The sequence below is a fragment of the Eubalaena glacialis genome, chromosome 16 (genome assembly GCF_028564815.1).
Source record: "Eubalaena glacialis isolate mEubGla1 chromosome 16, mEubGla1.1.hap2.+ XY, whole genome shotgun sequence".
In the NCBI taxonomy this organism is placed as follows: domain Eukaryota; kingdom Metazoa; phylum Chordata; class Mammalia; order Artiodactyla; family Balaenidae; genus Eubalaena; species Eubalaena glacialis.
This window is the reverse complement of record NC_083731.1, coordinates 75,732,892-75,757,058: the sequence shown is the minus strand read 5'-3', so window position 1 is coordinate 75,757,058 and position 24,167 is coordinate 75,732,892. Positions and strand designations below refer to the sequence as shown.

The 24,167-nt window shown below is 33.9% G+C and overlaps 1 protein-coding gene across 2 annotated transcripts in view; it reads left to right on the top strand.

The window, feature by feature from the left end:
* Window positions 1-16,401, top strand: part of COG6 (component of oligomeric golgi complex 6) — a 61,911-nt gene extending 45,510 nt beyond the window's left edge. The window contains exons 17-19 of one of the 2 annotated variants that reach the window (XM_061170616.1): window positions 605-658; window positions 3,521-3,600; window positions 15,242-16,401. In XM_061170616.1, coding sequence (XP_061026599.1) covers window positions 605-658; window positions 3,521-3,600; window positions 15,242-15,389 — 282 coding nt within the window. In that variant the 3' untranslated portion in view covers window positions 15,390-16,401. Of the gene's footprint in view, window positions 1-604; window positions 659-3,520; window positions 3,601-6,882; window positions 6,931-15,241 lie in introns of those variants that run through there. The other variant, XM_061170617.1, reaches the window with a different exon arrangement.
* Window positions 16,402-24,167: the final 7,766 nt, after the last annotated feature.

Here is a 24,167-nt window from a genome sequence, read left to right as displayed (position 1 = left end):
CTGATCTTGTTAAGTTATAGAACTCCAGTAGAATTAGAAAATGGAGTGGTGGGAACCCTGGAAAACCATGTAAGCCTCTTTCTTTAAAAAGCAAAAAACTTTTAAATAATATTAACATGAAGAATATTTTATAGCCCAGGGACTCTTAAGTGAAGCTCTCAAAAAATCACAAGGTTTGAATTTTTTCTTTTGATAAGGTAATAAGCAAATGTCCACCAGTCGGAGCAAATTCTGCTGCCTTTTTATATATAAATTATCAAGGAGACTCTTAAAGGCCCCGTGTCTTACTGCCATTCCTCAGTGCTTTATTGCCCTTTTTTTCTTGCTTACGATTAAATCTGAGGTATCCTTTTATTTCCATTGTTAATAAACTTACGTGCTTCTCGCTCCAACAAATATTATCGCGTGCCTTCACGCTAGTTACACAAAAATGAAAGAATCATAGTCCCACTTTTAGTTGAGGTTGGAGATAGGACACTTGAGTTCTTTGGAAATGAGCTAAATTTTCAAATTTAGGCAATCTACTAATGGACTGTATTTGACAAGTGAATTGTAACATATAGCACCTGTTTTCATCTTGGTTTTGCCCCTTTTTTTTTTTAAGGGCCCTTTAGCTAATTTTCCCAACCTAGATTCTGTGGCACTGAAGGCTGCAATGGTAAGTACATAATAAAGCATTTCAACATACGTTTCCTTGTGGAACATTATTCTTATTTTTTTCCCGTGTGATAATTTTTGTCTTGGGTGATAATTTTATCTCTTCATATGCTGTATTCACGTTGGGTCCAGTCATAATGATTGCACGTGTATTCCTTTAACTAAGGAGATCTGACCGAGACATACATTTGTAGTAATATTGCACCATACCCTAATAGTGTCATTATGCCTGTTTAGATTTTCTTCAGTTTCGGAGTTTTACTCCTAACCTAATGGAGAAAGGAGTGAGAGACATGAAGAAGTTAGCTGTATATCATTATAGACTTCCGTCTGTCAGTGATCCTGGGCTTATAGTTCTTGACTTCTTCCTGAGTTGATAACTGAAATTGGATTCCAGTCTTAAAATATTACTCTTGAGTGTGACGCTCACTGAACCTCTACTTTATTACCTTCTTTTCAGGTGATGAGCTTGCTTTCACATCCCTTTCTGCATGAGCACCACTCTCTGTAGCATGTTTCCACATCTTAAGTACATACTTTGCATATATATGTGTGTGTACACACACACACACACACACACACACACACACACAGCCATCAGTTGGATGACACTCATTTAGCCCTCATAGGAATGATCCCCTTTGGAAGCTTTATGATACTAATTCTAGTGGTAGTAATAATAAACAGTAAGTAATGACAACAACCATTAACATATATTGAGCATGACACACATTTTTAATGTACTAACTCTTTAATCCTCCTAACAACCCCATTCAACCCAGTACTTATGCTCTTACCTACTATATGTACTGCCTATCCTGTGTGTTTCAATACTCACTACCACCGTGGTTTGACTTTGATAAATAGTTCTCTTGGGTGACTTTTTTTGATGCCAGGGCTTTCCTATCTATCATCTGACAGAGCTAAATTTAACTGAAAATAAAGAGGTAGACCCACAAGATACCCAACAAATGCAAAGAATACAGAGCTGACAGAGTTAATATTAGACAAGGTAGATTTTTAAAACACTAAATATCATAAATAAAGAACATTATGTCATGATAAAAGACAATATATAAAAAGTAAGTCATAACTTGTGTATATCCAACATAACAGTAAAAACTGTAGAAATGCAAAGAAGATTTGATTCTGAAAAGTTCAAAAATAAATGAAAATGAATAAATTTTACATTCATTAAAAAAGATAAGTTTCTTTGAAAGTTAAGTGTACACTCACCATACTGCCCAGTAATTCCACTTTAAGGTATTTACTGCCCTCCCCTGCCCCAGCAAAATGAGGATATAGGTCTACACAGAGATCAGTAACCTTAGTACTCAGTAAATGTGTGTGTCTCGCCTATTTCTCCTTCTCCAAAGACGCATATCCAGTTCATAATATAAACTCACAAAATATACTTAAGCCCTATTACAGGTTTGTATATGCCTGATCTTAACTTTAAAAACAATTGAGTTGAATATCTTAGGTCTCTCTAAAGAAACAAACTCTTGATTGAGTTTTATGTGTGATCCATTGTTTTATCTATAACTGTCTGGTGCATCCAACTTGGATGCTTCAAAGGTGCCTCAGTTCACCATATCCCAAACTGAGCTCTTCTAACTCTTCCCCACCAGCCCCAACCCCAGGTCCTTTTCCAAGTGTTCTTAACTCAGAAAGTATAAGAGCATCTGTCCACTAATTATTTCAGCAATTATTAACCAAGTATCTGCTATTATTTAGGCATCATGCTGAGAACTGGGATGAAAATAGGCATGGTCTAGTAAGAGATGCGGTTATCACACAACTAAATAAATGTATAGAGTACAGTTGTGAATGGTGATAATGCTATGAATTATACAGATCCAAAACCTGGGAGTCGACCCCTTCATCCTGTCTGTCACTAACCAAATCTTGATGATTTTGCTCTCTAAGTCTCAGATATCTTCTCTTCACCCCTATTGCCCTTGGCGTCTAAGATGCCGCAAGAGCTACCTATGTGGTGTCCTTGCATCTGCTATTACAACCTCCCCTTCCGTTCTTCTTGCTGTAGCCAGATTTAGCTTCTTAAAATTTAAATCAGATTGTTTCCCTTCTTCGATGGTTTCCTAATGCTTTTACAGTAAGAATTAAAATCTAGAAACCATTCAAGTCCTGCATGAACTGCCCTCTGGTAGCCATCCTCTTTCTCACCTAAGCTTTCATCCACACTATCCCCACTACACACTTAACCTAACGTCTATTCATCATTAAGATTTCACCTAAAACGACCTTTCCTCAGAAATGCTTTTGCCAAACATACAGATTAGGTCTGTGTCCTCCTGATTGATGCTTTTATAGTACCTTGGTTTTTCCTTTATTTACATTATTATTTGTTTACTACCTCTCTCACTGGACCATAAGCTCTGTGAAGCTAGGGACTGCCCTCTTTTGCTCACCGTTATATTTACATTATGTTATATGGCACCTTACCAATAACAGGTACTCCATAAATATTAATTGAATGAATAGATGAGTGAATAGTTAAGAGATACATTGGATTTAAGAAAGTAAGGTAGACTTGAAATCTGAATACTTTACTTCTTGCTAATATTATTACCCAAGAAGTTTGGTGAGGGAGATCAGGATAAATGGCTTGGATCAGAATTTTGAAAGTAGGTATCGCTGATACTGACTGCATTAAAGAGTTGACAGTTTCAGTGAGTTTTTAGTTAAAATGTGTAAGGAATAACTCATTTTGATCATGAAGAACTCGTTATTTGGAATATGGGATTTTTACTAAGATTTAATCCTTAAAAGAGATGCTTATTTGGGATGTCTGTTAGCAGATATATGCACTTTGTGTTTTGGATTTCTCTGTTTTGTTTAGGTTCAGTTTGATCGCTATCTGTCAGCCCCAGACAACCTGTTAATGCCACAGCTGAACTTTCTTCTAAGTGCCACAGTGAAGTAAGTATTTTTTGGTCCCAATTAGCTGGTAAAGAGTCACATATTTTTAAATGCCAAGCACATTTCTAAGAAAAAAAATTATTTTCAAGAATAGATTTGTCATTAAAGATTTATAGTTCTCAACCTTTTTTTTCTGCCTTAGCACCCCTAAGAGATCTGACCTTACCCTGTTCATACGTTTTCCTTACATGTTTGTAGCTTCAAAATCTCCATGTAGTGAATGATTTTTAAAAATAATATGAATTATATAATTGAAGCCACACAGTGATAATACCAAATTCCCTTGTATTAACACACATGTCAAAATGGCACTGAATGTGTCATGAAAGAATCAGTAATATATTCATTGTGCAACATAGATGACCTACTGTTTAGACTATTTTGGACCCAAGCAGTTTCTGTAGATATATTATGAAATTGTTCAGTATCACATATTTATCAGGAATGTGTTCAGGACAAAAAACTGTACATTAAAATATTAGAATATTACAATTAGAAGAAAGTGAGAGATTATACTGAGTAACTTTTCTGATTTTAAGAAAAATATTGACAAACTAAAAATTACCTACAAGTAGGAAATTAGACATCTATACATTTTTTTTCTTTCCATTCAACTAGTGTATTAAGTGCTCTCTGTGTACCAGGCACTACAGAGTAAGATTTAAAAGGCATTTTCACTATCTTAATGGAGATTATAGTCTGACATGTCAGTTACACGCATGAACAAATACTTATATTAAAAAGTATGGTAAAGAAAGAACTGTCGATCTTGAAAAAAGTGCTTCAAATATCTGAAAGGAGACAGTGGTACGGGGTGGTCCACTTATTTTCTGTTGTTCTGGGGAGCAATACATAGAGCAAGGAGGCAGCTTTTGGCTCAACATGAGGAAGAATTTGGTGTCAATTAGAATTGGCTGGAAATGGGTTCTCTCAGACATAGAGCTAGGGAATTCCCATATTAGGTGTGGTCAGAGTAAATGGTTTTAATCTTTTTTGACTTTTATATTTTATTATCCTAGAAGGTCTCATACTGTACACATAACCAGAATTCTAAAGACCTGAGAGATTATAAGACGAATTCCATTGTGCCGTAATTCAAATTGCATGTGTTTCTTAGTTACTTTTTTTAACCAAATACCTGCAGTTCTTTTATATTTAACCACACGTTTCAGTATTTGAATGTTGAATTCTTTGGAGCATCACTAAGTATAAAACATACCATTATTCTTTTCCTAATAGTCAGCTCTCCATATCTGCAGGTTCCACATCCGCATATGCCACCAACTGTGGATTGAAAATAGTTGGCCCCCCCCAAAAAAGAAAAACAATTCTGGAAAGTTCCAAAAAGCAGAGCTTGAATTTGCTGCACACTGGCAGCTCTTTACATAGCATTTACATTGTATCAGGTATTTAGAAGTAATCTAGAGATGATTTAAAGTTTATGGGAGGGTGTGTGGAGATTAGATGCAAATACTGTGCCATTTTATATAAGGGATTTGAGCATCCTGGATTTTGATATCTGAGGGGGTCCTGGAACCAGTCCCCCTCGGATACTGGGGTCTTACTCTATAATGATTGAGGGGAAGTTTTAATGTGTTTCAAAGGATGGCATGTAATCCAGATGCCATAAGGAAAAAGACAGATTTGGCTACATAACACTTTGAAGTTTTTACAGAAAAAGACTATATAAACTAAAATATAAACAATAATGTGGAAAAAAGTTGCAAATTATATGACAGACCTATTATGCTTAACTGTATTATCCTTAATATAGAATGAGATCCCACAAATCACTACAAAATAATGCACCATATATTTGGACAGTTCATAGAAGAAATGCAAATGGCAAACAAATATATGAGAAGATAATTATCAAAACATGCAAATTAAAACAGCAGTGAGAATTTCTGCCTATTAAATTACTGAAAATAAAAAGTTTGTTGTTATATGGCAATTGAAATGGTCTGGGAAAATAGGCATTTTTACACTGTTGGCGAGAGTATAAATTAGTATAATCCTTTTAGAGGTCAATTTGGCAACATTTATCAAAATTTAAAAATATACGTCCTTATACTCAAGGATACCTCTTAATAAATCTTTTTTCTTTTCTTAGTAAGAGTTTAAAATAAAGTTACTGGATTAGCAGTGGGATTAAGCACTTTATATGGATCTATCTGAATTCTTTATCTCTGAGGACTTCTCAGATTTTCTAAAGCTTAAATGATACTTCAAATCAAATGTTTGTGTTCTGTCACTGAAGAAATATTTTAGCTTTCCACTTTTATTGTCCCATTGTTTAACAGTAATAATGTAATAATTTCTGTGTGATCTCATTCTATATTAAGGATAATTAAGGATAATTGGTCTGTTACATAATTTGCAAGTATTTTTTCACATTATTGTTTATATTTTAATTTAGTTTATATTGTCTTTTTCTGTAAAAACTTCAAAGTGTTATGTAGCCAACTCTGTTTTATTAACAGAGTCAAATGAACATCGTTTTTGGTACATTACTTAAAAATCTAAACTTTTAAATTAGTATTTTGATTGTATCGTATGGACCTAACATCCTGTTATAAATTCATACTAATTATAATGACATTAAAAAATTGAGATATACATATGATTTATGTAAATAATAGTGCAACTAAGAATTGGTCAGCACCTATTTACCCCTTTTTTCATTCAGAAAATTTCTAAAATGTTTTTTGCGAAGTATTCTAAAATTAAATGTAACCTATGAATTTTCAGGTGTTTTTAAGAAGAAAAATTATGGTATCAGTTTGGCTACTTATTTTAAAAATCAGGTTGCTATGAAAATGTAAGTCATTTAACACATTTAAGATTCAACATTAAAGCAGATTTTCTAACTGCTTTTTCCCCTTTTTTTGATTGATGGCAGGTCCTACTCAAAAATACTGTCTGTTCTTATTTCTCCTGCTGTATAGGCATGGTATTATATTTGATTTTATTTATAAAGCATTTGAAATAATAGGAGATAACTTTCATTAAGTTAAATTTTGAACCTTTTCAAAATGGTAATTCATTTTTAAGCAAAAATATTTTCATGTCTTTATGTTCTCAATTTCTTTCTATTCATATTGTATTTAAAATGTCAATTGTTTCTTTGAAATAGAGCTTTGAAATGTAAAACTTTCTTTTTTTTATTCCTGTCTCATTTTGTTTTGTTAATATTCTATTCTCCTGAACTTTGCTTGTCTCTGTGGTTGCAGTACCTTTGGGACGCCTGTCATTCTTGTCTCCCTTTTTCTTGTCTTGTAGTTTGACTGCCTTTCAAAGGAGATTTTGACTGAGCACTTCATCCTTGGAATAAACTATTGAATACATTTAGGTAGCCAGAAAGTGAGGTTGTATAGATAATGGAGAAAAGAATAGAAAATTAAAATATCCTTAAAGAATTCTTCCTTCCTTGTGATGAATTAGAAGGGCGTTTTTCTTTTTTCAACTCCAGACTCCAACATTTACCTTTTAATGGTATAAAAATAGAGGTTGGACTACAGAAACCACAATTATGCATATTTATAAAATATTCTCAGTGTCTTTTCTTACTGAGTCAGAATTGTTTATATGAGTAATTTAAGAAATAAAGAGACTATAGATACTTCCTAAAGTCAGCATGTAGAAAAGTGGATATGATTTGAGGATTATTTTATTCAGGAATCTTCCTCTATTATATATGCTAGAAACAAAGCAGGTATCTTTAAAAAGAATTACTTTGGTTTTTTAAAAGAAGTAAATGAAATAATTTTCTTCTCTTTAACTGCCTCCTTTTAAGCCACCTGTCTTTAACTATCAGGAATACCTGTGTAAACAAAAATAACGCAGGTTTGGGAGTGGGGGTGGGGTGAGCCTACCAGAGGAATAACGACTAATGGAAACAGTCTCTAACAGTGCTTTAGAGACCTTGGAAAGTCTAAGCCTTAAAAGTAAGGCTAGTCTGTTCTACAGTAAAGGCTACTTTTGACTCACACTAATAAAGCTTAAAAACAAACCTCTAGAAGATCACGTGGATCTTTACTAAATTAACTGCCTTCCAGAACAAAACTTAGCACTCATAAGTATGACAGAATACAATCAACAGTGTAGCATTTATAATGCTGAGCATGCAATAAAAGAAACACTTAGGTTTTAAGCAGTAGGAAAATATGAACCAAAACTGGAAGCAAAATCTGTCAATAGAAACAGACTTACTGACAGAGTTTACAGAATTAGCAGATAAGGTCTTTAAAACAGCCATTTAAGTGTGTTCAAGGACTTAAGGGAAAATTATATTGAGAGGAAAAGTTAGAAATTTTACAAAATGGGAATTCTAGGCCTGAAAAGTACAGTATCTAAAATGAAAAACTCACTGGATAGGCTTAACTGCCAGTTGGACATTCTAGAGGGAAAGATAAGTCAACTTGAAAAAAGGACAATAGAAATTGTCCAAACGGAAGCACAGATAGGAAAAAATTAAAAGCTGGAAAAAAGATGAAGAGAGTCTAGGTGAATTGTGAGATAATAATAAGCATTCTAATACAGGTGTAAGTGAAGTGTCATAGTGAGATTGAGGCATAAAAAATTTGAAGGCATAAAAGAATTTTTTTCAAATGTGATAGAAAACATGAACCCACAGACTGAAGAAGCTAAATAAATCACAACAAGGAAAGCCGTATCAAGGTACACCATAATTAAATTATTGAAAACCAGTGATAAAGAGAAAAAAACTTAAAAAGCAGCCAGAGGAAAAAAAGATGTATTATATGTGGGGAACAATGATCAGTATACTACTGACTTCTTGTTAGAAACAGTTCAAACCAGAAAACAATAGAATAGCATCTTTAAAAAGGTGGATGATAAAACACTTTCAACTTTGTGTATTCATCAGAAGTATTTTTCAAACTGAAAGTGAAATAAACACATTTTGAGATAAGATAAACAAAAGTAGAGAGGATTTATCATCAGTATACTGCAAGAAATGATAAAGGAAGTTCCTCAGGCTGAAGGAAAATGTTACCAGAAGAAAACTCCTATTTACACAGAGGAATGACAAGTGCAGGAAATGCTAAATATAAAAGATAGTAGACCGTTTGAAATAAAAATAATAACTGAATTGTGGAGTTCTTAACACAGAGAAAGTTTATGACTACAAAAGCACAAAAGATGGAGTGGGAGGGAAGTAGTAGTATACTGTTGTGATGTAAGTTTACTCATGAAGTGTATAATATTGTTTGAAGGTAGATCATAAACCTTACAGCAAGCACTAAAATAAATATTATCTAACATGCCAACAGATAAAATAGAATGTTAAAAAAACTGTTATATCAAAAGAAGGCTGAAAAGGAGAAAAAAAGAACAGATGGGACAAATATAAAACAAGTAACATGGTGATAGACTTAAATTCATCCTTATAAGTAACTATATTAAATGTAAAAGAACTACACACTCCAGTTAAAAAGCAGAGGTATTAGATAGGGTGAAAAAGCATGGCCCAACTGTCTGCTGTCTATAAGAAATCCACTTTAAATATAAGGACACAGTTTAAAAATATGGTATAAGATATACCATGCAAATAAAAATTATAATAAAGTTGAAGTAGCTATATTCTGATATTAATATCAGAAAAATTAGACTGATGGACAGATAATACCAAAGATAAAGAGGGATATTTCACAATAATAGGATCAATTCATGAAGAAGATATAATAGTAAATATGGGCAACTCGTAGCAGAGCTTCATAAAACATGAAGTATAAGTTTATAGAATTGAGGAAGAATAGATAAATTGACATTTATTTTGATATTTCAACCCTCCTCTCTCAATAATTGATAGGAAAATTAGAAAACTAGCTCAGTGTAAAAGAACTGAACAATGTCACTAATCAGCTCAACCCAATAGAAAGAGAATACCACACACAACTATGGAAAATAACATTCTTTTAAAGTGCATGTAGAACATTCACCAAGCTAATGTAAAAATGAACAAAAAGAAAATAAGAAAGCCACTAGTGAGTATTCCCATCTATGAACATGGTATGCCTGTTTATCCAGATCTTCTTTGAGAATTTTCAATAAAGATTTACAGTTTCTTCATATAATTTTCCATGTATGTTATTGGGTTTATTCCTAGGAAACAATTCTGTGGCTTTTATAAGATCTTTTATTTTCCATTACATGTTCTGATTAGATATTGCTGATGTACAGGGAAAGTACTAAATTTTATGTTAATTTTGAATCTGGCCAGTTAACTAAACTCTTAGTTCTATTAGTTTATCAATTTGCCTTGATTTTTTGTTTTTGGTACAGACATCTTAAGTTAATGAGTTTCATTAATGTTTTTCAGTTTTATGACTAAACTCATTATATTGGCTAGGTGCTCCAAAGTAAACAGTAGATGTAATGGTGAGTGTGCATATTTTATTTTGAACTTTAATGTTTCTGATGTTTCATCATCAAGTGTGATGTTTGCTGTAGATTTCCAGTGTTCCAACATGGACACATGGTATTCATCTCTAACTGGGTATGTAGTGTAGTAATCTGTAAATTCAGCATAACTCCAGTCAAAATTGCCATGGAACCATTTTATTAAACATTTATCTAGAAAGAAATATATGAGAGGAGACTCTGGTCACTTTTGACCATCTCCACAGTTGCCACTCTGGTCAGAGGTAGTATCATCTGTGCCTGGATTATCATGTTAGCCTTGAATCTATTCTGTTTTCGCCCTTGCTCTCTCTATCATTGCCACACCAACCTCTACAATCTAATCTTAGCATCTCAACTAGAGTGATCCTTGAAAGGGTCGCCTTCACTTAACCCTCCATTTTACAGAAGAGGACATTTTTAGAAAGGTTAAATAACTGAAACAAGGTGAAACAATTAGCAAGAAGCAGAGCCAAGATTTGAATCCAGTATTCCAGAGCCTATTCTCTTTAACACTAGCTTGTACAGTGTTTTTATTAACTCCTTCTATGTTGAGATTACATTGTTTTATTATTTTTAGAGGAAGCTCAGAAATGTTAGGCATGTGTGATAGATAAGGCTTATGTGAGATATGTGCCTTGGTCTCATCTAAAATATGCTTTAATTTTACTGTGAATGACAGAAAGCTGACCCACTATGGCATCTTTGGTGTTTATATTGTGATAAAGAGAAATCAAAAATGTACATTTTTAAACCAGTCTATTATATTTTTTTCTTAGTTTTTCAGGTTTAAACTGTTAACACCTTCTTTTCTCCTATGGCGTGTTTGATTGCACTCTTAACTGTGGTGCTGTAATAAAGCTCAATTTTAGTGATCACAGAACCTGAATGTTGAAATAAGTTATTTTTAGAAGTGCTGGGTTTATGGTAATGATGAAAGTTGTATTACGTTGTTATGGCAACCAAAATCCTAAAGTACTGATTAATGACAAGCTCACTGATTCTGGAAGTAAGCAGTTCATTTCTTGTCACGGCTCAGTACTTTAAATAATTATTTAAAATATACATAATTTCAATGAACATATTTTAAAATGTGAATGGTATCTCTGTTTAGTTATACAATTATCTTTGTTAGTGTTTTTGAAATTTATAATACCATATTTTTATGGCATTATGACATTTATAACTGGACAAGTTAAATTTCTTAAGGTATGGAATACCCATGCATAAGTAACTAAAATATGTTGCCTTTATGTGAAATTATGTAACAAACTCATCTTCTCCTCATTTATTTCTTCTTTTTTCTCATAGCACATTAGCTATATCTTTGATATATACTGGTATAGCAAACTATATGGGAAAAAAAAAACTGTACTTTGCAAAAGTAAGAAAGACTTTCCAAAACATGAAAATAAAGCATATAGGGTCTGGGAGAACAGCACGTCTTTTTTTTTTTTTTTTTTTTAATTTATTTATTTATTTATTTTTGGCTTTGTTGGGTCTTCGTTGCTACGCATGGGCTTTCTCTAGTTGCGGCGAGAGGGGGCTGCTCTTTGTTGCGGTGTGCGGGCTTCTCATTGCGGTGGCTTCTCTTGTTGCGGAGCACAGGCTCTAGGTGCGTGGGCTTCACTGGTTGTGGCATGCGGGCTCAGTGGTTGTGGCTCACGGGCTCTAGAGCGCAGGCTCAGTAGTTGTGGCGCACGGGGTTAGTTGCTCTGCGGCATGTGGGATCTTCCTGGACCAGGGCTCGAACCCGTGTCCCCTGCATTGGCAGGCGGATTCTTAACCACTGCACCACCAGGGAAGCCCCAGCATGTCCTTTCAGTGTCATACTGAAACATTGTTAACAGGCCCATCAAAAATTAATTATTTAGGGGAATGCACCCTTGTTTGCTTCTCTGTTTACTATTGATTAAAGGTTCCATGGTTTTTCATGTCCTGTGTTTTTTCTTGCTCCATGGGACGTTAACTCATTTTATATGTAACTTAATTTATTCTAACCTTCCTTTTCAAATGCCTGTAAATGACCAGTTCCTCAAAATGTTTTAACCAGCTTTACCATCTTAGTAATTTCCTCATTGAGTTATTCAATTTTTGACATTCTTTATTTGTATGAGTCATGTTTTTAAATTTTTTGAAATTACTGTGAGAATTTTATGGCAGTAAAGAGACCAAGAAAGTTAATGGTCTAACTTTATAGATGAATCTTGGGTTACATTCAGATTTTGCTTTTCTGTTTTAACTGACCTTTTGCATATCTGTTGGTCATGTGAAAAGCAGAACTTACCTTTAGAATTTTGACATAGAGAAACAGTTCTAAATGTACTCTGTCCATCAGCTATGTGATTGGCTGTGATTGATCAAAATACAGAAAGTAAAATCTGAGGTGGGTGCCCATGCTGGAAAATAGCATACATGACTGAAAAAAAGAAAAAAGGTACTGCTTTTCTTTACCTGTAGATGAAGTGATCAGTAGATAAGGACATTCTTTGCTGGTCATTTTGTATTTATAGAATTCCTGAATTTTTCTATTTTGAATATTGATTTTATTTGTCACTATAATGATTTATCATTATTTGAACTCTGTATTTCATACATGATATTAGTGAATAATTTGGGCCACGACACCAGGCAGGCAGGCAGGCAGGCAGGCAGGCAGATATACAGATACATGCGTATACTTTTTCACATAAAGGATGTACTTACATAGTAATTAGCATTATAAATAAGAAGGAGGAGATAGTAAAATGGCAAGAACATTGCTTTAGCACTTTAGAAACACCACCCGTTTTTATACAAGTAACTGATATGCTTACTACAATTCATTATTTAGGGAACCCAATTCTCCAAAGTAATGTGTGTGTCTGTATGTGTATGTCTATGTATGGGTGTAAATAAACACGCAGAGATTTTTTTAACCACAGTTCATTAAAATGCTCTTAACTCTCAATGAAATGATATAATTTTAAAGCTGGAAGTGTCTTGTAAAGATTATCGAGGTCAGTATTTTGTTTTACAATAGTGAAATTCAGTCCTGGAACGGTTAAATTACTTGTTCAAGGCAGCAGTAAGTAGCAGAACTTCAACGAGAGTCAAGACCCTCTGACAGTAGTGTCCTTCACTATACCATTTTATCTCTACCATATATAATTCATAAGAAAAACATTAATGAACATGAGTGTATGGACATGTACCTGGCTTTGGTAGTGATAAATGAACTCTTAACATTTGTCCAGAAATATGGAATCACTGTCAGGCACAGTTCTTGCTCTTTACAGTTTGGATTTGACTGAGATTCACTTGGAGAATCTATTTCCATTGCATTTCTATCCTCTGGATTTTTTCTTTGTTTTTCTTATTAAGTTATGAGCACTTCTTTTTTTTTTTTTTTCTTATTAGTCATCAATTTAATACACATCAGTGAATACATGTCAATCCCAATCGCCCAATTCAGCACACCACCACCACACCCCCTGCTGCTTTCCCCCCTTTGTGTCCATACGTTTGTTCTCTACATCTGTGTCTCAGTTTCTGCCCTGCAAACCGGTTCATCTATACCATTTTTCTAGGTTCCACATATATGCGTTAATATACGATATTTGTTTTTCTCTTTCTGACTTACTTCACTCTGTATGACAGTCTCTAGATCCATCCATGTCTCAACAAATGACCCAATTTCGTTCCTTTTTATGGCTGAGTAATATTCCGTTGTATTTATGTACCACATCTTCTTTATCCATTCGTCTGTCGATGGGCATTTAGGTTGCTTCCGTGACCTGGCTATTGTAAATAGTGCTGCAATGAACATTGGGGTGCATGTGTCTTTTTGAATTATGGTTTTCTCTGGGTATATGCCCAGTAGTGGGATTGCTGGGTCATATGGTAATTCTATTTTTAGTTCTTTAAGGAACCTCCATACTGTTCTCCATAGTGGCTGTATCAATTTACATTCCCACCAACAGTGCAAGAGGGTTCCCTTTTCTCCACACCCTCTCCAGCATTTGTTGTTTGTAGATTTTCTGATGATGCCCATTCTAACTGGTGTGAGGTGATACCTCATTGTACTTTTGATTTGCATTTCTCTAATAATTAACGATATTGAGCAGCATCTCTGAAACCAGAAGAAGCCATGGAACCTCCTTGAAGAAAGGCCTTGGGTAGGGGAGAGACACGATAAAAGGTTTGCTTTAGAAAGATTAATCTAAGAGCAGTGCTCATGATACGTTAAGTGGGGAAGAGACTGGATGGGGAAAGACCGGGTAGGGGTTTTTCTTAGATACTCCAGGCAAGAAAAGTTTATTAGGGCCTGAACTGAGGTGATGAGACATAGTTATGCCATTGACAGAAGCAGGAAACAGAAGTAGGTTTGGGAGTAAAGCTTTAAAGACACATTTTTAATTTAGTTATACAAATCAGAAAAAGGTGTTTTCATCAGTAGGTATATAGAAATAGAAGTAGCTGGGGATGACGAAGTAAATGTCATGAAAACATAAAGGGTTAATGCAGATTTAATGAGCCCAGTGTTATTTTTTTCTAAAAACATTGGCTTCAGTTTATTTAAAACTATTTCTATTCTTTTATGTACTTATGTAGAAATGCGTATTTGAAAATGCCGTGATTTGTTGTAGGCAAGTGTCACGTTTTTGCGAGATGAGAAATCTAGGAGATATGGTTATTAGTGTAGGAGCTATAAGTGAAAGGACAGTACATTTGTAAGTTATTCTGAGATTTGAAGTATTGATAAATTTGAGCAGCTATAGGTGAAAGGACAGTATATTGTAAGTTATTCTGAGATTTGAAGTATTGATAAATTTGAATAATTATAAGCCTCTTTCTTTAAGATTAATGTGTTATCAGTCATGTTTGCAAAATCAGTACATTGATGGTGTCACGGTTTCCATTTCTTGTTTAGTAATCCACGGTATATCAGGCACTGTTCTAGCCCTAAGGCTAGATAAGGCAGTGAACAAAACACAGCTCCTGCCCTCCTGCAACCTGCGTACTAATGGAGAAGATTTAATAAAGAAATAATAAATACAAAAAAACCTTTTATCCTCAAACCAAAATAACTAACTTATGTAGTTGTACAATGGTTTTTAATAATATATATGTGATAATTATGAAAACGAAATTCGTTGGTTCATGTATGGAGCTTTCTCATAGTGCTTAGTGTTTCATTCTCAGATTATGTGTTCACATTTTGTTTGTTTATCAATAGAGAGCAGATCATAAAACAGTCTACAGAATTAGTCTGCAGAGCCTATGGTGAAGTGTATGCAGCTGTGATGAATCCAGTCAATGAATACAAAGATCCAGAGAGCATTCTACACCGATCACCGCAGCAAGTGCAGACACTTCTCTCCTGATTATCTTCTTTGAATGTGTTAGCAAAATATTGCATTCCTAAAACACTGAAGGTTTTCTTGGTTTTTAGTCTGTTAGTCTTTACTTTGAAATTTGATGGTTACAGTTTTCTTTGTATCATAAGAATGCAGCTCCCAATAATTGCTTTGCTTTGGTCACAGTAAGGTGAAAGTAAGTAACACGTGTTGACTTGAGTTGGCATTGCTCTGTATCTGCATTCCACATCTCTCCAGCTCTGCAGTTCCCCTCAATTCTGGAATATAAATATGTGGGAAAAGAGTAGTATGAGAGGTATGAGGGATTTTTTTTTTTTTTACAAGATTAGTTCTAAATTAACTGTACATTAAAAAATTATCTAAACTTAGGAATTAGTTTGAAGGTATGACCTAGTAAATATCTCTTTACCTAAAGATTCATTTGCTTTCTTGCTAGATACTGTGAGTAGGTACACTTAGACTGAGGAGCAGAAATGTACATTCAGCAAAAATAGGAAAAAGAGAGAAGTAATTTAAAGGTGACTTCTACTCTGTGTCTGCCCTAGACTGAATTCAAGGTGAAGTCTGGCACTTCATGTGGGATGTAGGCATCCTGTGCTGCATGTAGATCTAGTGTTGAAAGAAGAATATTTGTGGTACGGTGTGGACTCTAACTTCAACCATCTACACACTTTGGTGTTCAAACCAGAGAAATAAGGTGTCCTCTCACCCTGCACGAAAAATGCCAGAGTAGCGATGGCTAATTGGCAGTATGTCTAGCCCTATGGTGGCCCCTTGTTTGGGCTCTGACTTTAGAACCATACCAAGAGTAAGATTCAAAATCACTGTTTTTGTTTTTGTTTTTTTTTAAAAAAAAAACAAAACAAATCTAAATGTGTTTGATGTGACTTGACTTTGACTTTGTTGGTAAGATTTTGAGGACAGATTTTTATTAGCAAAATATCTTAATTTCTGGTAAATCCATAAGAAGAGCTAAGTCTCTAAATTATAAATGAGAAAATGAGGCATAAGGAAAAAATTGACTAGGTTAAAATATTTTGAAAAGTAGTAAGATAAAATGACTATTTATATAGCAAATACAGAATATATAACAAATTAGTATTTACAGAACATGGCGTGTTCATCTATCTGAAGTATGATTTTTTTGGAGCAAGAGTGATTGATTATATATCATCTCTTTTGGTATTTAATCTGCATTTTTAGTCTTTTTCCTTCAGTGAGTATATGTGATATATAAAAGATAGAAAATAAAGTATGATATAAATCAAGAGCTTAAATTTTATATAATTTATATCTACTGTGAGAAAAGATTGCTTACTTACCATTAGTGAATTCCTTTGATTTCTAGGAAAAAAGTATATTTAGTTTTTTACCTAATTTTTTCAAATAAAATATTAAACTGTTTTTAGAGCAGCAATCATTGCAGTATTTTTATACATCTCATCAGTGTGTTTTTAGAAAATATGCTAATAGGAAAGAAAGTACAATATAGGGCCAAATTGAGATAACCAATGGAAGATTGATGAGCAGAATGTGGTATCAGTGTGGTCTTGAAAACTTAGTTAAAATAAACGATTGTAAGTGTTAATTCATTAGCTTAACACTGTATTTACTATTTACTTCATAGTTTGCATTTTGAACTGTTTTGAGATGGCGTAAGTATAACCTTAGGTAATGCGTGTCAGCCTTTCCTTCAGAGAGAAAAGGTATTTGCCTGACCAAAACCTCTCTGGTTGAACGTTTCCATTTCTTTCTTTCTGCTTGTACTTGAACAGGTGAATGTTATCTGAGAAAAATCACACAAATAGACTGATTGACTTTTTAAATTCATGATCACAGTCTTCAAATGGCACTCAGTATTGCTTTGTAGTTCTACTCTGTCTCTGGTAAACTCACCTCCCCACTTTTCAAGATGACTTTTCCACCCTCACTTAGTTAATGACCTTCATAATTCATTGAGAAAACAGAGCTGTTAGGCTAATCTCCTGCATTTTTCTACCCTCATATATTGCACTCATCTTCGTCTTTCCTCCTTTTGTGTTGGAGACAGTGTCCCTCCTCCTGTGACAGGCTGTTCCCTTCCTCTGGACTCTGGATTCCATTCTCTTACCTTCTCAGAGACGTTTCTGAGTTATCCCTCTCTTTTGCTTCAGCAACTTGTGACTTCTCTGTAGGATTATTCTCGGCAGCATACACAATGCTCTAGTGTTGATAGTATTTTCTAAAACTTTCCACCTCCCAGATCCTCACACCTCCATTTCTCTGCTGCTTTTTTTTATGGTCGTCTATACATGCTGTCTTATATTTCTGCTGCCATTATGTCTTAAATTAGCCCCATATGGCTTCAGCATCACCACTACAACACAACTAACCCTGATGAGATCTCCATAGTATTGTATGTTGTCAAATCCAATGGATTCTTCTCATTCCTTATTTTATTGAACTTTCAATAGCATTCCACACACTTATGTCTGAAATACTATACTTCCTAGGCTTTCACAGCACAACTTTCTGCTAGTTTTCCTTCCACTTCATTAGCCAAACCCTTCTCAACCTCCTTCCCTGGCTCTTTTGCCTCTTTGTGACCTTTAAAAGATCGCATACTCTAGGGCTTGATCCTCAAATTTTTTTCCTTGCCTTAGGCGTTTTTTATTATCTCACCATAGCCTGGCCTTTTCTGACTGCTATTAGCTCACGTCCTTAGGTCTATCCATATAGTGGAATACTCTACAGTAGTGAAAAATGAAGTAATTTCCAAATACATAATGTTGAACAAAAAAAAAAAAATCACAGAATAATATAGTGTGAGTCCATTTATAGAATTTTAAAAGATAAAACACATTTATACATTATTCATGGATACACATGTGGTAAAGCTATAAGGAAATATAGGAAATGATTAACGCGGAATTCAAGATTATCTCACAGGATCTTTAGAATTTACTAATGTTCTATTCTTACATTGGAGTGTTGGTATATGTATGTTCATTTTGTTATTTTCTAAAATTTACATATACGTGACGTGAACTCTTGTCTATATATTCCACAATTTTAAAAAGAGTTAAAAAAAATTGTTTAACACAGGGCCTGGGGTAAAGTTAGAACTCAATATGTGTTAGCTAATATTTTTCATTGTGCTTGTTATTAAACACATTTATTAAGTACCAACTGGGGCAGGCTCTGTGATAAGCAACAAGGTTTTAAAAGACCACTAAGATGTGCTTCTGCCATTGAATTCCCTGTCTTGCACAGATATCACATGTATTATAAGTAGATGCAATGCAGTTTGATAGGGTGTTTGTGCATGTAGGTAAGAGGAAAAAATGAACTAACATCATTTTTTATGAAAGCCACATGTATGTACTTGAGGTTGAAGAAGCTGAGAGCATAGAAAAGAAAGTTTTAAAACACAACCATACATTTTTAATTCTTTGATGATCATAATGACTGGGTTACACTAATTAGCTATTTGATTAAGATGCAAAATTGTCTTATAGGTTGGGGACATCAACAAAAACGTTGGATTAAGGAATTCCAAAATCCTGCCTCTCCCTAAAAGAAATAAAACTGGCCTTCAAAAACTGTCAAGATCAACTTTTTCAGAATTCTAGAAACCAACTAAAAGCTAATAGCAGTTAGATTATGCTTATTAAAAAACTAAGCAAAACAAGCTAAGTCTTGGTATGCTTTGTGGTATTTTAACTTAGGCTAGTCCTATACTTTGCTCCCAAACTCAGCAATAGCCTTGAAAATAACATCCCACATATTCTGGTACTGGAGAAAGCAGAATGGACCAAGTTTGCAAAGATTGTCCTTATTTGACATATCTCATGACTCCCTGGGAGACCCATTTGAAAAGCTTATTTTTCTCTTGCCTAACTTGGAACTTGCCCAGTGCTAAAGCCACTACCCAGGGGGAGGGGCCAGTCAAGGGGAGGGGCCAGTTGAGGGGAGGACACTTCTCTGCTGCCTGAAGTTAGGACAAATGGTAGACTAAGGTAAAAGCTTGGGAAGAAAAGTTAGAAATGAAATACTTAATAAGGGTTTTGAAACACTGACATATTCTTGGCAATCTAGAAATCTAGTCTAGCACTGTGCATGCTCAAAAAAGACCAGAAAGACCCTAAGCACCAGAAAGACCCTAAGCACTTACCTCTGGGTAACCTTGAGGCTTTGTGGAAGCAGAAAGTGAAGGCTGAAGCAAAGTTAGAATCTCCCTGGCTGAATGTTGAAGGAATGCCCCCACACTCACACAGAACATCTCAGCAAAGACTGGGAGATTTTTTTGGTTCCAGACATTGAAATCTCTGTCCAGTCATTAGCTGACAACTAAGCTAATGGACCACTTTAACTGGTCACGCACAACAAAGAATATAGATTTTACAAAATTAGTTCAGGAAGGTCACTGAAACACGCAATAACAACCACGAAAAGCACTAACAGGAGACTCTGAGGGATGGGGTGAGAAAATCTGATTTCCCAACAGAATGGGCACATCATAATATTAAAAATGCTCATGCTTCAAGAAAAAAAAAAAAGGCAAGGTGATCAAAGTATGGCCAATACACAGAACGAAAAAAAAGAGTCAATAGAAGCTGTCCCTGAGGAAGCCCAGATGTTGGACTTACTACACAAAAGACTTTAAAACATCTCTTTTAAATATGTTCAAGGGCTGAAAGTAAGTATGAGAACAATATCTTACCAAATAGAGTATATCAATAAAGGTAGAAATTTCAAAAGATGTTTTTATAGTTATAAATTTATAATCATAAAAATAATTTAGTCATAATTTTATAAAAATTATAGAAAAGAAACTTCTGGAGTTGAAAAGTATATTAACTGAAATGAAAAATTCACTATAGGAGTTCATCAGATTTGATCAGGCAGAAAAAAGTATCAGCAAACTTGAAGATAGGTCAATTGAGATTATCCAGTCTGAGGAACAGAAAGAAAAGAATGAATGAGAATGAACAGAACCTCAGAGACCTTTGGGATATTATCAACAATATTCACACAATGGGAGTCTCAGAAAGAAAAAAGAGGGAGAAAAGGGCCAAAAGAATATTTGAAGAAATATTGGCAGGAAACTTTACAAATTTGATGAAAACCTTAATATACGCACTCAAGAAATTCACCAAGCTCTATGTAGGATAAATTCAAAGAAATACACAAGACACATCACAATCAAACTATCAAAAGCCAAAGACCAAGAAGGAATCTTGAAAGCAAGAGAAAGAACTCATCATTTGCAAGTGATCCCCAATAACACCTGATTTCTCATCAGAAACCACAGAGGCCAGAAAGCACTGGATGACATATTCAAAATGGTGGAAGAACAACTGTTAAGTTAGAATTCTGTATCCAGCAAAACTGTGAAAATATAGGAGAAAGTAAGACATTCTAAGATAAAAAACAATCATACTTACCATACATGAATGTTTAAGGGTTCTTGAGGCTGAGATGAAAGGGTACTAGACAGTAACTCAAATTAGCAAAGAAATAAAGAGCAGCAAGGAAATAGAAGACATGGGCAACCCTATAAACCAACTAGATTTAATAGACATCTACAGAACACTCCATCCAGCAACAGAGTATACAGCCCTCTCATGGGCACATGCTGTATTATCGAAGACCACATGTTAGGCCACAATACAAGTCTCAGTAAATTTAAAAATATTAAAGTGTGTTCTCCAGCCACAATGACATGAAATTAGAAATCAATAACAAAAGGAAATTTTGAAAATGAATATGTGGAAATTAAATAGCATACTCTTAAATAACCAATGGGTCAAAGAAGAAATAAGGAAATTAGAGAAAACTTTGAGATAAAAGTTTGGTATTAAACAGCATATCAATTCTTATGGGATACAACAAAAACAGTGCTCATAGGGAAATTTGTAGCCTACATTAAAGAAAAATAAGTTAAAAACCTACCTTTATACCTTAAAAAACTAGGAAAAGAAAAACAACTGAAAGCAAGAAGAAGGAAATAGTAAAGATTATAGCAGACATAGAAAAAAATACAGAATAGAGAAGTAACTGTTATTTCAGCAAATGGATGTGCTGTCCATTCTGTAATGCACGTACAGATGTGTTTGAGTACACATGTAAAAAAGATGTTTCAAAAATTGTTTCTTACACAGCATGTTGAAAAGAGTGTTATTTCTGAGAATGTATGGGCTGACCATTGTGTAATGCATGCAGACAGGTGTTTAAAGACATGTAAGAAGAAGTTTCTAGGAGTGCTCCCTGCTCATTGTGTTCAGAATAATGTTATTTCAGTTACTGGATGTGCTGACCACTCAGTATTGCATGTAGAGAGATGTTTATATATTTAAAAATATACAATAGGAAAATACAGAACAGAAAAGTTTGTTCTTTGAAAAAATTAAAAAAAAAATTGACTACCCTTTAGCTGGACCAAGGGAAAGAAAGACACAAAATTACTAAAATCAGATATGAAAAGAAGGGACATTACTACCTCACAGAAATAAAAATGATAACAATACTACAAATAAATACATGTCAACAGATAATATAGATGAAATGGACAAATATTTTAAAAAACACAAACTAAACTGACTCAGGAAGAAATAGAAAATCTGAATAGACCTATAGCAAAGAGACTGAGTCAATAATAAAAACACTTCTAATTTTAAAAAAGTGCAGGACTAGATGTCTTCACTGGTGAATTCTACCAAATGTTTGAAGGATTAACACTAATTCCTATCAAATTCTTCCAAAAAATAGAAGAGCAGGGAGCACATCCTGACATATTCTATGAGCCCAGTATTTGTTATTGGTATGACGAAGCCAGAAAAGGCACCACAAGAAAACTACAGACCAATATCCTTTGTGAATATTGACACAAAATCCTTAACAAAATACTAGCAAACAGAATCTAGCAACATATTAAAGGGTTATATACTATGATTAAGTGGATTTATTCCAGATGCAAGGTCAGTTTAACACAAAAGTCAATGTACTATACAATATTAATAGAATAAATGAAAAAAATGCATGATCACCTCAATAAATGCAGGAAAATCCAACACCCTTTCATGCTAAAATAAAAAAACACTCAACAAACCAGGAATAGAAGAGAATTTCTTCAACTGAAAGGACATTTATGAAAAACACACTGCTAACATTGTACTTAGTGATGAAAAACTGAAGACTCCCCCCTGCCAAGATTATGAACAAGATAAGGATGTACACTCTTGCCACTTCTTTTCCACATTATACCAGAAATTCTAGCAGAGCAATTAGGTAAGAAAAAATTAAAGGCACACAGATTGAAAAGGAAGAAGAAACACTATGTTTATTTGCTGATGATTATGGTCTATATATATTTATATATATATATATATATGGTCTCTATATATTTATATATATATAATACTAAAGAATAAAAAACCCCAAAACTATAAGAACTAATAAACAATGTAGCAACATTGCAGTATACAAGATCAGGATGCAAAAGTCTGTTGTATTTCTAAACATTAGCAATGAACAATCTGAAAATTAAAATAAGAAAACAATTCCATTTATGGTAGCACCACAAAGAATAAAATACTTAGATTTAACCAAGGAAGTGAAATACTTTTCCACTGAAAACTACAATACCCTGTTGAAAGCAATTAAAGATGCCCTAAATAAATGGAAAGACATTTCATGTTCATGGATTGGAAGACTGAAGATTGTTAAGATGGCAATGTTCCCCAAATTGATCTATAGATTCAATGCAACCTCTATCAAAATTCCATCTGCCTTTTTGTGTTCCAGAAATAGGCTGATTCTAAAATTCATATGGCCATACAGGGGACCTTGAATAGCCAAAACAATCTTGAATCTTCCCAGTTTCAAAACTTGTTACAATGCCACAGTAATCAAAACAGTGTGATAGTGGCATAAGGATAGACATATAGTTTAATGGAACAATTTAGAGTTCAGAAATAAACCCATGCATCCATCATCAATTGATTTTTTACAAGGCTGCCAAGACCATTCAATGGGGAAAGAATAGTCTTTTTAACAAATGGCACTGGAACAACTGGAAAACCACGTGGAAAAGATTGAAGCTAGGACCTATATCTCATACCATATCCAAAAATCAACTCAAAGTCGAAGATCTAAATGTAAAAGCTAAAAACTAAAACTCTGAGAAGGAAACATAGGTGTAAATCTTTGTGGCCTTGTATTAAGCAACAAGTTTTCATCTTTTATACAATAATGGATTTTTAAATAAAAATATAAGTAAAATGCAGAGTCACATAATAATGTTGAATACTTGCAGTAGGTCAGTTTATTTTTCCTGTTAGTTAAATACGCTGTTAACAATTATAAATAGATAAGCCTACATATGGTTACTTTTGTGCCATAGTTGTATTTAAGTACAGCTATCTGGAAAATACATATTTATTCCTCCTCAGAGAGAATGTGCTTTTGGAAATGGATAATATAATTATGTATTTTTATGGATCCAAATATAAAACTACCATAAATTGGCTATGAAATGAATATAATAATCATATTAATACCAGCATGCTAGCCTATCAAATTCAACTAACATTAATGCCAGTGAATATTAAAAAATAAAAACTTTCCTAGCACTGATAACGTAATAAGTAAAAATAAATTGTACTAAATTTATAAAAATGAGATGAATTGGGGAAAAATTTTGATAGGGCCAGGGAAAGTCCAAGCCAATCTAGAGTTTTCAAAGTTTATAGCTTTGCCACCAGGAAATTAATTTACTTGAGTATGCTTTTTATTTCCATTAAT